The sequence below is a fragment of the Danio rerio genome, chromosome 15 (assembly GCF_052040795.2).
Source record: "Danio rerio strain M-AB ecotype USA chromosome 15, GRCz13ab, whole genome shotgun sequence".
NCBI classification, from domain to species: domain Eukaryota; kingdom Metazoa; phylum Chordata; class Actinopteri; order Cypriniformes; family Danionidae; genus Danio; species Danio rerio.
Genome location: NC_141035.1, coordinates 27,757,776 through 27,772,447, shown reverse-complemented (window position 1 = coordinate 27,772,447; position 14,672 = coordinate 27,757,776). Strand labels below are relative to the sequence as shown.

Below are 14,672 nucleotides of genomic sequence, written 5' to 3'. Positions count from 1 at the left end.
ATAGTGACTCCTCTTCAAGTGGTTTAATTTTCTTTCTCTCTTGTTTCTTTGATTTGTTAAACACAAAAGAAAATGTTTTAAAATCCAGTGACTATAGACTTCCATTGTGGGAAATCGGCTATATGTAGTCACAAACACCAATTTCAAAAGAAAAATGTGTCTTTAGAGCACTAACAACGTTTATCACCGCTGGGCGCCATGATGCATCTAGAATTGAATGGGCGAGGGAGAAAGGAGGGGGGCGGGTCAAATTAACGTGAACATATTTTATAAGTAGTAGTTATATTGTTTAATACAGATCAGATCAAACGATTTTAACACTGTATAAAGGGAAGACTCTCGCCCCACCAAACACACATCTTGTATTGACATCCTTCAGGGAAATCAAGCATTAAACACCACACCCGCTCCCAACATAATTGCAATTATCAATAAATAATTAATGATTGTGAGTGATTCCAGGTCGAAAATTGGCGAACGACATATTGTAAAATGTAATAAGAAACTTTCTAATAAAGAATTGTGTTAAAACACAGCTAAGATTTACATTTTCTGTAAAAAAAAAAAAACAACAACACCTGTTTTCTTTTGAATGGCGCTGCCTTGCGCTGCTGTATGCAAATGAGCCATGACGTCAAACATTCCATCGTAGTTCTTATAATGATGTAGACGGCATACCGGCTCATTTTCTTGCAACATCTCGAGCGAGTTGTACCGAATCACTATAGATCTGCGTTTTACGTCTGATTTATGGAGTTTTCAGTTGATCGTGATATAACAAATATTCAGTTCGCCGCTGATAACAATTCTCTCGAGTTTGGAAAGAAACATAGAACAATGGGACGAGTTAGAAAGAGAGTAAAACAGTTCTGTAACTGGGCCTCTCGGAAATCTGGGAAAGTCCAGCAGAACCAGTGCACATCCGAGGGCGACCTCGAGCACCGGAGATGTTCTGATGACGAAGCCGGACCGAGCAACGCTACGTTCATCTCCCACATTCACACTGGAGCTGGTGTTTCACCAAGCCCAGCACCACAGACAAGAGAGAAGAAACTTAAGAGGCTCTGGAAATGGTTTTCTCGGAAATTCAAGAGAACTAGAACCAGAGCCCCACAGGGCCAGCTGAGCAGCCCACAGCCTCAGAGATCCCCTGACGGTGAAGCTGCGTGTGTGTCGCCGAGGACAGTTCATGACGAGCGGGTTAACAGGCGCGTGTCTATCCAGACCCCTGTGAAGACCCCGTCAACAGAAACTGAACGGCACGACGACACTGAATGCTGGGACTTTTCTGTATCTTCTCTTAGCACTGCGGGAAACAGCGAATCCGACCGCGCTTCAGTGCACAGCTGGCACTCGTGTGCGTCTTCGCTTGGCACGCCGGTTATCAGTGAATCTGACCGCGCATCAGTGTTAAGTTGGCACTCTTGTGCGTCTTCGCTTGGTACCGCGGGGATCAGCGAATCTGACCGCGCTTCAGTGCACAGTAGGCACCCTTGTGAGTCTTCGCTGACCGCTGAACACCACAACGATGAGGAAAACGCTTCCAGTGAGGACTCCAGCGTGTCCGAGGACAGCACATCTTCCTCATCGGATTTTTGGAAAACAGAACAGGAAACCACATTTAACTGGGAAGGAAATACAGGTCAGTTTATCAGGTGTTTTTATCCTGAAGTACTTCACTGGAAGTTATATAACAATCCCAAACAAAATATTGAGCTTTTTACTCCACTGCATATGATAATGATAGTTACTTAAGTTCTGAGTGAACATATTATAAAAATATCATATTACAGAATATGTTATTATGAATAGCTCTATACTATAACTTAACTGTATTCATGAAAAAAAAATGTTCCTTAAAGAAAATATTTCTGAAGTGTTTTTGAGAATTGCACTAAAAGCATTTTGAATCGTAATCATTGTTTAGCTGATCAAGATTTTTTTTGTGAATCTGACCCAGTTTATATATCAGCAAGGACTGATGTTAAGTGTTTGAGATTATTTAAACCACTGAACATCTGCTATCCATACAGCAGAAAGTTCCTATATAGTTATGTGTCAGGACGTAATAATATATGAGCAGATTTTTAAACATGCCTAAGCCGTAATATACTATAATATAGATATCAGAGAACAACTGATCTGATTGAATCAGTCCATTATAAGGCACCTTCAATAATAATAGTTTGTTAAAATAGAGCTATTCTAAAGCAATCTTCTAAAGCAAAGATTTTGATGGTTTATGCTATAAATGTACTTCATTGTTTGTTTCTTTGTTTTATTTACAGGTAGAATCTCCCAGGACTATAAAATCCATCACTTGATTGGTCAGGGATCAACAGGAGTCATCTATGATGGAATTCGTCTGTCGGATTGCCGAATGGTTTGTTTCAGACATAACAAAAAGATTTTGGGCTTTTCCCTTGAAATGTAAATTTGACGAATGCCGCATGACTGGATCGTTTGTATTAACGTTTGCTTTCTCTTGGTCAACAGGTGGATATCAAATGCGTGAAGAAGAGCAAATCAATGGAAAGGATCACGATTGTAAGTACACACTCGCAACATTGTTAAAAATAGTCTCCAGTTCAGTTCAATCACATCTCACTAATACGTCTATTATCTCTCCTGCAGGAACCATCTGACAAGACTGTTCCACGAGAGGTCGGTTTGATGATTATGATGAGCAGAGGTCCGAAGGTTCCTCAAGTAATACAGCTGCTGGACTGGTATGAGGCACCAGACCGATACATACTGGTGCTGGAGCATCCCAAATCAGCTGTGAGCCTGGACCAGTTTGTATCCTCTTGTGGGAACAAAATCAGCGAAGCGAAAGCACGAGTGGTGATGCACCAGGTGATCACTGCTGCCAACGCATGCTGCGAAAGGGGAGTCTACAATAACATCAAGCTGGAGAGCCTGCTCATCAACCCCCACACCTTGCAGGTCAAACTGATGGACTTTGGCACGGGAAGCCTCATTAAGGACTCTGGCTATACAAAATTTTGGGGTATGTATGATAATGGCCACAATTTATGTGAAGTTATTTTGTTGATATGGATATTTAGCGAAAAAGCTAACTGCATTGGGACTAAATCTTTCTCTTTCTTCCAGGCTCAATAGCTTGTATTCCCCCGGAGTTCTATCAGAAGGGAAGGTTCCACGCCAAACCTGCAATCGTGTACTCTTTAGGCAAACTGTTGTTCAGGATGCTGTGTGGACACTACCCTCATATGGAGCTCCACAAGATTGTCAAAAGAACCTGGCAGCCTGAAGACCTATCCAAAGGTGAGAGCATGTGGATGATGAAACAGGATCTTAAAACATGTGATCATTTACACCAACCGTAAAGTTTTCTAATAACCTGACATCTCCCCCTTCTTTCTTCACAGAAGCCGTAGATCTGATCTGCTCGTGTCTGCAGACTAAGCCAGACAAGCGGCCTCTACTTGACGAGATCCTTCACCAGAGATGGTTCCAGGTCTTCATCCTGAAGCCAAACAACAGACGAAAAGATTAAGATCAGAACATCCAGCCTCTTCATCCAGCCTCTTCATTCAGCCGTCAACACCAAACTTCTCCTCTTCATCGATCCACTAACACCGAACTCCTCCTCTTCATCCAGCCACTAACACTAAGCTCCTCTTTTATATTCAGCCAGAAACTCCGTCAAGCCACAAACATGGGGCAGTTTGTGGCTTTACGAAGAGAAAAAGCTGAATGGGGCTGGTGTTTGTGGTTGCGTGGAAAGGAGGAGCTGTTTGGGGCCGGTGTTTGTGGTTGATAAAGAGGAGGAGCTGAAGGGGGCCGGCGTTTGTATCTGGATGAAGAGAAGATTTTTGGTTTATTTTTGGAGATTGTAAATAAATGCTTGTTCTGTATGTAATGAATAAAAATGAATACTTTTCACATATAAAGTGTTTTCATTTCCTTCAATATTAACTTAATGCACTCCTATAGTTAAATTGTTGAACTGTCCTGTCTTCACCTAGCAGTTGAAGTTGCCAAACAATGGCGTTATATTGTTTCAGGTTTTACAAAATGGCAGTGATGCCTGTATACTTCACAACTTATTCCATTCATTTAGACTTTTAGAGCGCTTTTTACAATGTAGATTGTGTTAAACAGCTTTACATAGTTCTAGCAAAATAAACTGAACTTCAACTGTGACAACTGGACTGAAGCGGTTTTGTTCAGTGTAATGTGAAATTACTACTAATTTGAGGCGTCACCCTATTCAAGGAAAATAGTTTTTAATTAATTTACTTATTTTGCTAACAAAATTTCACATTCATAAATGTAAATTTACTAATAACCAAATTTTAAGGTGTTGATGGCTGAATTATGCTTATATATTAGCAGTGTCAGAGACTCTCTAAATAAGAAAGCCCTATACACTTTAAAACTTTATGAATTCTACAATGTATTTAATTATTACATATAAATATTCTGTATTTGTATTTGATTTATACTTACCCTCTGGCATGTATATTTTTGTGCAGTTAAAATTTCCTCCACAGTCCAAAGACATGTGCTATAGGTGAACTGAATAAACTAAATTGTCAATAGTGTGTGTAAATGTTAGTGTGTATGGGTGTTTCCCAGTACTTAGTTGCAGCTTTAAGGGCATCCGCTTTGCAAAACATATGCTGGATAAGTTGGCGGTTCATTCCGCTGTAGCGACCCTGATGAATAAAGGGACTAAGCCAAGAGAAGGACAATGAATGAGTGAATGACTACGAACCTACTGTACACATGTTTCATGTTTGGGCAATGGATGAACAGACACTGTCACGTGTTATTAATGTACTTTACCTAAATTATTTGAACGAATATGAGGTCCACATATCAATTTTTTGAATTTCGAAATGATAGCTTCTGAGTCGTAATTGTCCCTCGGTTGTGTCCTTAGAAAGTCTTCCTGCTTGCTGTTGTGACATCATGGTCGAGCAGGTTTGAACCGTTGTATGAAACTCATGCTGTGGAAATTGTACACATTCAAAGCGAACATTTCTGCTGTCTGAAGCGATAAAAGCCAGAGGCAGCCTGACGTTCTTCGACGTCAGCATCGAAGGGGTAAGTAGGTTTAAATGCCACTGGTTTATTGATTAGCTCATCTGCTTACGTTAATTGACATACTGCATGCTTGCTCATGGTCTAAAGCAGGGGTCTCAAACTCAATTTACCTGGGGACCGCAGTAGGCAAAGTCTGGGTGAGGCTGGGCCGCATAAGGGATTTCACAAAAAAAAAAGTCCTCAAATGTCATTATTAACAGTTTTAATTATTTCTTCTGAACATGAAGTGTCCTGAACATTAATAGAACATTGAGTGAAGATTATGAACAGTTCTTCTGAACATGGAATCTTTTGCCTACTCCTTGCTGCCAGAGACTTGACAGCGCTTCTTCTCACAAATCTGAACCACATTTGGCTTTAGAGCGGAAGCAGTTGAGACCCTCAGTATGGCTTGAAGATGATCATAATTAAGTCTAGACCTGTACTTTGACTTATTGAAGTTCAAGGTGGAGAATAACTTCTCACACACTCAAAACTCCCATTCCCTCACTTAAAAAAAGGCGTATATATGTATAAATAAAACACCCCCACCCCACTCCAGTCACATCAGTCTGTACCAGTCTGTATCTACCTATAATATATATAAGATGCAGGCTGTAGCTAGGTAGGTGGCAGGCTGCAGATAGGTAGCTAAGTGGCAGGCAGGGGCGGGAACAGCTTACCTTGGTTCTGGCCGGGGCGAGTTCCCTCCTAACACTTCCCGCCCGTCACAGCGTCTAACAAAGGGGCGGGGTGCGTGGTGACGCAACCGGCATCCCCGCCCCTTTGTTTACACGGCGGGCGGGGAATGCCAGTGACCGCTGTGTACGGATAGAATCAGCGGAGCGGGGAGCGCTCTCTCTCCCCGCTCCGCTGATTCTGTCAGGCCCTGTTTACACTAGTGCGTTTTAGTTTTAAAACGGCGTTTTAGAATGAAAACAATCCGCGTCCACACTCGCGTTTTACCCAGCGTTTCTGAACTGCTCTCCGTCCACACCAAAACGCTGAAAACGCACATCACGTGACCACACAAACACACTTTGGCAAGCGCTGCAGCCTGTCTACCCAGATGAGAGCTCTGCTAGTCGGACTTCTTATCAAGTATCTCCCGCTGGATCTATTCTCACTATATTTATTAAACGTGATATTTCGTTCATCTTGTTGTCTTTATCTAACGACACATTCCCTGACTTTGGTCATTGGAATCTATTACTTGTTCTCAGGTAACGTGCTTTGGCTGAGCACAAAGATAAGTTAATGATTAATGTAACCACGTAGCCTATTCTGTATATTGACTGAACGCTAGCCTTTATTTCCTATAATGTATAAACTTATTGTATGTTATACTTTTATAATGGCCATTATAGATTATTAAAATTGATATTCAGCAAAAGAGCGGGTATGTTTCGTATTTTCACTGAAATTGAAAGGAGGCAGTTGTTATCGGCTCCGTTTTGTTATAAATATCCACACAGTGAAGATGACGCTCATATATGCAGCACGACGCCTCAACATTTCTGCTGCCTGTTTAGTTGTTAATATTAAAATAAAAATAGGCAGTTCCTTATATCAAGTTTACATTTTATTGTTGAGAAAGTGAAACAGTGTAGCCAGAGTGATGTGAATGAAGTTATAAAGTTCACTGTTCCCTGTGGAGATTTACGCGTGTCCTCGGTATGTTTTCCATATCAAACTGAGAAGAAGAGATGCAGCCTTGATCAAACCTGCGAAGTCTGAACTTACACGGAGAAGATTCAGTACTGAACTGTGTGTTAGGCTACTTAATATTGAGGAAAAGCCCCAATCAGAGAGGCGAATGTCTGCAGCCCCGCCTCCGTTTTCAGATGTCTCCGTCTTTCCCCATCCACACTGAGACGGAGCAGCAGCGTTTCAGAATGAAAACGGCCTCTCCAGCGTTTTCGAAACGATCCGTTTTCAGCGCTCGAGAACTCCGGCGTAGTGTGGACGGATTCTGTCAGTGTACTGCGGTCGGCGCGGGCCACAAAATATTGCACTGAGGGCCGCAAATGGCCCGCGGGCCGCGAGTTTGAGACCCCTGGTCTAAAGAAACGGAAAGTCTTTATTTTCTTCAAATAAGTCTTTTTTTTTTATAAGATATTTAAATATTTAAAAATATTTCTTCTTGAGAGGTCCAATATATTTAGAGTTCAATTCACCTTTATTTGTATAGCGCTTTTACAATGTAGATTGTGTCAAAGCAGCTTCACAAAAAAGGTCATAGTAAATTGGACCAGTGTAGTTCAGTTTTTAGTGTTTAAGTTCAGTTCAGTTTAGCTCAGTTCAGTGTGGTTTAATGTTAACTACTGAGAGTCAAAACACTAAAGAGCAAATTCATCGATGCGCAGCTCTACCGATCCCAAACCATGCAAGCTAGAGGTGACAGCAGAGAGGGAAAAAAACTTCACCGATAGGAGAGTGAAGAAAAAAAACCTTGAGAGAAACCAGACTCAGTTGGGCAAGACCATTTTAATTTCTCTGCTGGCCAAACGTCTTGTGCAGGGCTGCAGTCTCAGCAGCGGAGGCTGGAAGCTGGCCTTGGCGAAGACTCGTCTGTCCCTGGAGCGTCACAGGAATCAGTCTCATGCTCTCCACTCCTCCATGACCACCACAGCAGCTGCTCAGGATACAGCCTGATCTAGGATATGGAAGCCTTGGGATCATCTCGTCGCTGGTCTTGGATCAAATCAGTGGAGCTGCATTGTCTGAGGGCCTCGGGATGAGTATACCTAGGTAAAAATGGAGAATAAAGAGAATAAATAGCGTAGCTGCTGTTCATAGTGTATATAAACAGGATGCAGAAACCTGTGTGGGAACCCGCTAAGTGATGCGCTGAGTGTATGCTTTACTAAACAGACAGGTCTTTAATCTAGTTTTGAACTGCGAGAGTGTGTCTGAGCCTCGAACGTTATCAGGAAGGCTATTCTAGAGTTTAGGAGCCATAAATGAGAAGGCTCGACCTCCTTTACTCGACTTAGCCATTCAATGTACTACCAGAAGCCCTGAGTTTTGAGATATTAAAGAGCGGGCTGGATTGTACTGATGTTGGTTAGATAAACAGGAGCTAGATTATTTAAAGCTATTATTTAAAGGTGAGGAGTAATATTTTAAATTCAATACGAAACTCAAGAGGCAGCCAGTGTAAGGAGGATAAAATTGGGGTGATGTGATATTTTCTACACCTGGTAAGAACTCTGGCAGCTGGATGAGATGGATAGCATACTTCGTAACTTAGCGAAATTTCTCAGATGAAAGAAATTAGTTTTTGTGACGTGGAATATATGATTTTCAAAAGTTAAATTGCTGTCTAATGTGACACCCAGATCTTTTATAGTAGCGCTGACGCTAACTTTATATCCCTCTAATTGTAGATTGAGTTGCGAGATCTTTTGTGTACAGGATTTTGGCCCAATAAGTAATAATTCTGTTTTGTCGGAGTTTAAGAGAAGAAAATTGTTGGTCATCCAGTCTTTAACATCTCTAATACACTCAGTTAGCTTAGACAGTTCAGACATCTCATCAGGTTTAGTTGAAATATATAATTGACTATCATCTGCATAGCAGTGAAAGCTGATCCCATGTCTTCTAATAATGTCTCCCAGTGGTAGCATGTAAATTGTAAACAGCAAAGGGCCTAAAACTAATCCTTGAGGCACCCCATACTTTACTGGGCTGACTTGTGAAGGTTGTCCAATAATATTAATAATATTAATTAATATTGTGGTCAATGGTGTCAAATGCCGCACTAAGATTGAGTAGAACTAACAGCGAGATGCACCCTTGTTCAGCAGCTAGTAGATCATTGGTTATTTTTACTAATGCGGTTTCTGTACTGTGATGAGCTCTGAAACCTGATTGAAACACCTCAAAAACATTGTTTGTCTGCAGAAAGGAGCATAATTGGGTAGAAACAATTTTTTATAGTATTTTAGACACAAATGGAAGATTTGAAATAGGCCTATAGTTAGCTAAGTTGCTGGGGTCCAGTTGCGGTTTCTTAATAATAGGCTTAATAACAGCTAGCTTGTAAGAGTTTGGAACATGGCCTAAAGATAAAGAAGAGTTGATAATGTTAAGAAGAGGTTCTCCTATAGCAGGTAGCAGCTCTTTCAGTAATTTTGTTGGAATTGAGTCCAGCATACACGTAGCTGGTTTAGAGCTATTTATAATTTTATCTAGCTCTTCTTGTTCTATGATTTTGAAGCAGTGTAGGTTATTATTATGATTCAGTGAAATACATACAGGATTTGGGGTATGACGCGGTACAGAAAGTTAAACATCTCCTATTTTCTGTCTAAAGCCTTCTATTTTATCACTGAAAAAATTCATGAAGTCATCACTAATAATTTGCGGTGGAACATTTTGTTCCAAAGATGACCGATTATTTGCTAATTTAGCGATGATGTTAAATAAGAATCTAGGAATGTTATGATTATTTTCTATCAGTTATTATTCTTTCAGCCCTGGCAGATTTTAGAGCCCTCCTATAGCTGGACATACTGTCTTTGTACGCAATTCTAAAGACATCTAAATGAGTTTTTTTCCATTTACGTTCCAGGGCACGGGTTGCTGTTTTGAGAGCGCCAGTATGACTATTATACCATGGTGTAGTTTTATTCTCTCTAGCCTTTTTAATTTGATGGGTGCCACAGTATTTAGGGTGCTAGTAAAGATGGCATCCATACTGCTGGTTACTATATCAAGGTCATTTGCGTTTGCGAGTGCATTTCGAAATAGAGAAACATCAGGTAAGTAATTTAGAAATTCCTCTTTGGTGGATGGAACGACAATTCTACTAGGGCGATATATCAGAGCGGATCTGCTAATTTCAGGTAAACACAGCTTATATAGTAAGAGGTAGTGGTCTGTAATATCATCACTTTGTGGTATAATGTCTACATCAATGACCTCAATTCCATAAGACAGAATTAGATGTAATGTATGCTTTAAGCGATGGGTTGGACCAACAAAGTTTTGCTTTATCCCAAGTGAGTGTATTAAATCCATAAACGCGAGCCCTAATGTATGTGCAGTTTAGACGTACAAATTTTGCACGATCAGTCTTCTCAGTTAGAGCCAGTCATTTTTGGAACACACTTCCGATTGATTTAAGGGGTGTTACAAATGATTCTACTTTTAAATGCAAGTTAAAGAAATGGCTAAAAGCAAAACAAGTTTGTAATCATGTGTAATACTTTTGTTTAATATTTTTAGAAATTATTATTATATCAGATCCATATTTGGCCGCCTCAGCCAGCTAAAATCTTGAATGTAGTGGGACTTCACTACAGTCCTTTTTAAAAGATATATTTAATAAAAAAAATATTTATTCCTTCTCGAGAGGTTCAATATATGTAAAGAGTGAGGTAAAGTTGGTTTTATTTTCTCACATTTAGACTCTCTTTGATCATATAATTTCAGGAAAGTATTCTTTGCACATTATAAATATAGGAATCATATTAGCGTCCAATGAATGTCAAAGTATATCATTGTTGACAGTCAAATAGACAGTGCTCAATGTTGTGTTCAAGTAGGCATGGGCAGGTATAAGATTCTGATGGTATGATAACTTTGGATGAAAATATCACAGTATTTTGCTCAAATATTTTGGAACAGTAAACATGTAAGGCTAAATAAATTATTGACTTCTGCTGTCATCATTTGTTTAAAAAAATACAGATTTTTTTACAATTTAAAACATTATCTTTTCTGCTGGAAATATTGTTGTTCTTAAAAAAAAACATAATAAAAAAATCGTACACATACCTTAGGAATGGTATTGCTACGGTAAAGCTGGCTGCTTGATCACTGCTTATTTTAATAAATAACTGTTTAGTGTTTCTATTTTTAGTGTCAGTTTATATCATAGTTAATTGAAAGAGATTTTTCAAGGGTCTCTAGTTATATATTAAATTTGTCAATTCAGTTTATGGTCATGTGTGTGGTGCTTTTCATAATAATTATAGTTTCAAAGCAGCTGAAAAGGTGCACATTATTGACTGAGGTAAAGTTGGTTTAATGTTCGCACATTCTTGATTGTTGGTGGTTTTCCCAGTTGGGAAAAGGTAAATGCGTTGATTTAATTGTTGCTCATCAGTTAGCAGTACTACCTCTTTACGTAGGGCTGTGAACCTTTTCAAAAATGTCTTGGTTGGGTAAAATCTGTGTAACAGTTTAAATGAAATTTCTCTAATTTTGTTAGTTATATATATTTTACAGACAAAGACCAAACTTTTTTCCATTGAATCTGGCCAAATCCATCCAAAAAAAATCACATATCGGGTTGTTACAATTTCTTTTTGAAAGAGAGACCTCATTTTGTATTTACTTGAGGAAGGTTGTGATAAAAAACATTTTTTCCCACTGACATTTCTAATGGCACAGACGAAACAATAGAGGTTAAGTTGGTTTTATATTCGCACATTCATTAATTAAGAAGTCTCTATATTGTTTACCATGTTACTTTGAATATTCCATCAGAATTAGCATGCAAGTACGATTACTAAACAGCAATAACACAATCTAATTCACGGTGAACAATGCTGTACTTCTATAGTCATTTGCGGCTAATATGCTTTTCCTATTTAGAATTAGCAAAGAACACTTTTCTGAAATTATATTATTGAGGAGAATTTCTGAATATCTCAATACAAAACAAACTTTACCTCTATGACGAAACACAGGATCTCCACCATAGCCTCTAAAAAGCATTATAACACCTTTAGGAATTGCATTCATTACAATGGAAAATTCACCAGGAAACCAAACTTGCATACAAACTCTTTATAATTAAAGAGAAGACCTCCTGAATAACTCAGATACAGTTAAAATACTTTTCTCAAACCAACCATTTAAAATAGAGATTTGCTTTTATACAAAATGTCCTGATTGTTCCAAATAAAATACTGATGAGTGTTTGTAAATCAGTGACCATGCAAGTGTAAATTGCATTATTTATAAGGGATTCTAGCAATATTATAGTTACAAATCAGAAGAAATGGGAGAAGTTGAGTTTGGGTTAGTCAGAAGAGACTTTTTTATCATTATTATCATAAGTTTTGAAACATTACATGAAGTAATAATACAAATTCAGATATATGCCATATCCAGGAACAATACAAGAGTTGCAAAAACACAGCCGGAAATGATAATTAAGCAAAAATATAACAGGTGTAGGGAAGAAAAAAACAACATTTTCATATATATATATATATATATATATATATTATTTGAAACTTTTAATATGGATAATTTCAAAAATAGTTTTGGCACAATAGCGCCCCCCATGTGTGGCGCCCCTATGCGCCGCATATACTGCATACCCCCTTATATATTTGTTAAAAATGTTTATTTAGCATTTTATACGCGTATAATATTGTATTTTATTAAATTAAAAAAATATTTTAACCCCCACCCCCATTTTTTATACCATATACATGTTTTTATGAATTTATTATGTATCATATTGATTCATCAGGCCTTTTGGTAACTTCTTAGCTCAAAACTATTTAAATTTTAGCTACAAACAAAGTTATAACATTTCAATTAAATAGAACATTTATTTGTTTGTTTGTTTGTTTTTTTACACTAAACATTTGACAGTCTTTTTTATTTAACTTTTAGCAATTTCAGTCAATTGTTCTTGCAAAGACAGACCTTACACTTCTCACAGTATAATGTGAGAAGTAATTGCAATGTTCTTTTGCCCTTTAGGACTCCCATGTCTATCATTTTGTTTTGACAAATGTAGTACAAAAAGTCCAAAAGCAAGGCTAGTCAAGGTGACATAATCATTTAGTGAGAGAAAATTAAATTGAGAAGAAATTAGGGGTGGTATGAGATGCATTTCTTTGCGACTTAACATGCTAATGTAATTATACCTTTTACTACTTCATATTTCAGTTGTGTTCAGAACTGCGAAACTGTATTTTTTGAAGCATATTGATATCTTTATTAAAAAATATCTTTAATTTATTGATGGAAATATTTTCCACATTTTATCACTTGCCTGTTATAAAATATAGTTGGATTGAAGGGGGGCGCGCAAAAGTTGAAGCCGCATCAGTAAATGTGCAGTTGCGCCCCTGGTTGTGTACAACATTATGACGCAGCGGCAGGCTAACGTAATACCCATGCTTTTCGTTTAATGTCAGGAATTACTGAGACCTGCATTTGGCTAAACTTAAAAACGATTCAATACATACAGATATCACTACTCACCATAACTTTGATGAAGGAAAATCGCCTGAATATGATGTTTCGGAGGAGCTCTGCCATTGCTGCGCTGGAATTTAAACCTGATCCAACAAACGACTCTCACGCGCATGCGTACACGCGCTTTTGCTGCAGGGTTTGTTCGCCAAACACAAACACAATTTTCACTGCTCTTTGATAAATTGTCAAAGCACAATTTTATGTTTGGTGAATGAATATTTTTCGTTTTTACTTCAGACCATCAGCTAAAATTAATAATGTGGATTTTTTTTTTCGTTTGTGGCTTATTATTGTGAAGTCATTTGTTGAGTCAATATTTAATTGTCAGTGTCCACAATTATTTTATTTACAGTGTAATTTTGTTTTATAGAATCTATTCATGAAATAATTAATGCAAAAATATGATCAGATAAAAAAAAAAACGTATTTGAAATTTGGTTAAATAAAGTTTGATTGCAACAAAATTTGATAAAAATTGATTATGAAAATGAATAAATAAATAAATGACAATTTTATGTATGTTTTCGTTTTTATTATTGTTTTGGGATCTAGATCTGGTTATGAAAAAATAATAATAATAATTATCAGGATATCTGCTTACCCCAACTGATTTTAATCAAATTTAACTGAAAGTGTTAATGTTTCTGTATTACACATTTTGTTTAGTTCACACTATATTTACTTATTTATAATGTAAAAATGACACAATGTGTAATAGAGAAGCAATAGAGAAGAACTCCTCTACTGCTCTGATTGACTTTCTGCTGATCAAGTGTTGTTTACATTTAAATGACTCCAATATTCTGTCACCACGGCAACCTGAGTTTACACTGAAATCAACACATCTCTCTGAATCTGATCACTTGAGCTCTTTCAACTCTTCACTTTGACAAGTTTCATCAGATTGTCTGATTTGGAAAGTTGATATTCATGGAGCAGCGGCGCCTCAGACGAATCAGGAGTCTTCCAGCACACCTGAAGGACTTCCTGCTGGAGGGTGTCCCGTCTGTTCAGGATCCTGCAGCTGTGATCAGGTTGGATCATACTTACAGCTGTATCTCTTCCCCAGGTCTGAAGGAGCATCACCTGAAGAACGCAGCTGTCCTTCCCCAAATCCGTCCAGCATCCTCAGTGCCTTCAGTGGACGTGGGACAGCAGGAGGAGCCACTCTCTATCCATGGCTACAGCGTTCAGGCCTACCAGGACATCTACCGCTCTGTGGTCGAGCCCATGATCAAGAGTCGTCCCTACAGCCTTCAGCTGGGCCTGGAGATCAAGCAGCGGCTGTGGGAGGCACTCAGGTGTCCTGTGATGGAGGAGACAGTGCAGGCTGATGGACGAATCCTCATTACAGAACGCAGATGTGGATCCAGACCAAACAGCAT

General features: G+C 38.5%; 1 protein-coding gene and 1 long non-coding RNA gene across 2 annotated transcripts; one reads left to right on the top strand and one right to left on the bottom strand.

Annotated features, from left to right (window-relative positions):
• The first annotated feature begins 645 nt into the window (after positions 1-645).
• Positions 646-3,917, top strand: LOC110437906 (serine/threonine-protein kinase pim-2). The gene is made up of 6 exons (XM_087284215.1): positions 646-1,642; positions 2,289-2,383; positions 2,497-2,547; positions 2,635-3,010; positions 3,115-3,288; positions 3,393-3,917. The coding sequence occupies exons 1-6, from the start codon at positions 751-753 to the stop codon at positions 3,518-3,520; spliced, it is 1,716 nt and encodes a 571-aa protein (XP_087140341.1). The 5' UTR covers positions 646-750; the 3' UTR covers positions 3,521-3,917.
• LOC147840650 (uncharacterized) lies at positions 2,285-13,399 on the bottom strand. Its single transcript, XR_015509484.1, has 3 exons — positions 13,294-13,399; positions 7,428-7,802; positions 2,285-4,554 (listed from the first exon to the last, which is right to left on the bottom strand). It is a non-coding gene; the product is annotated as an uncharacterized LOC147840650 (long non-coding RNA).
• Positions 13,400-14,672: the final 1,273 nt, after the last annotated feature.

What these genes read in the sequence shown, in the direction of transcription:
- LOC110437906 (XM_087284215.1), top strand. Translation starts at nt 751, where the DNA reads ATGGAGTTTTCAGTTGATCGTGATATAACAAATATTCAGTTCGCCGCT. An exon ending in TAACTGGGAAGGAAATACAG is followed by an intron (nt 1,643 to 2,288) that starts GTCAGTTTATCA and finishes TTTTATTTACAG; the next exon opens with GTAGAATCTCCCAGGACTAT. An exon ending in GCCTGAAGACCTATCCAAAG is followed by an intron (nt 3,289 to 3,392) that starts GTGAGAGCATGT and finishes CTTTCTTCACAG; the next exon opens with AAGCCGTAGATCTGATCTGC.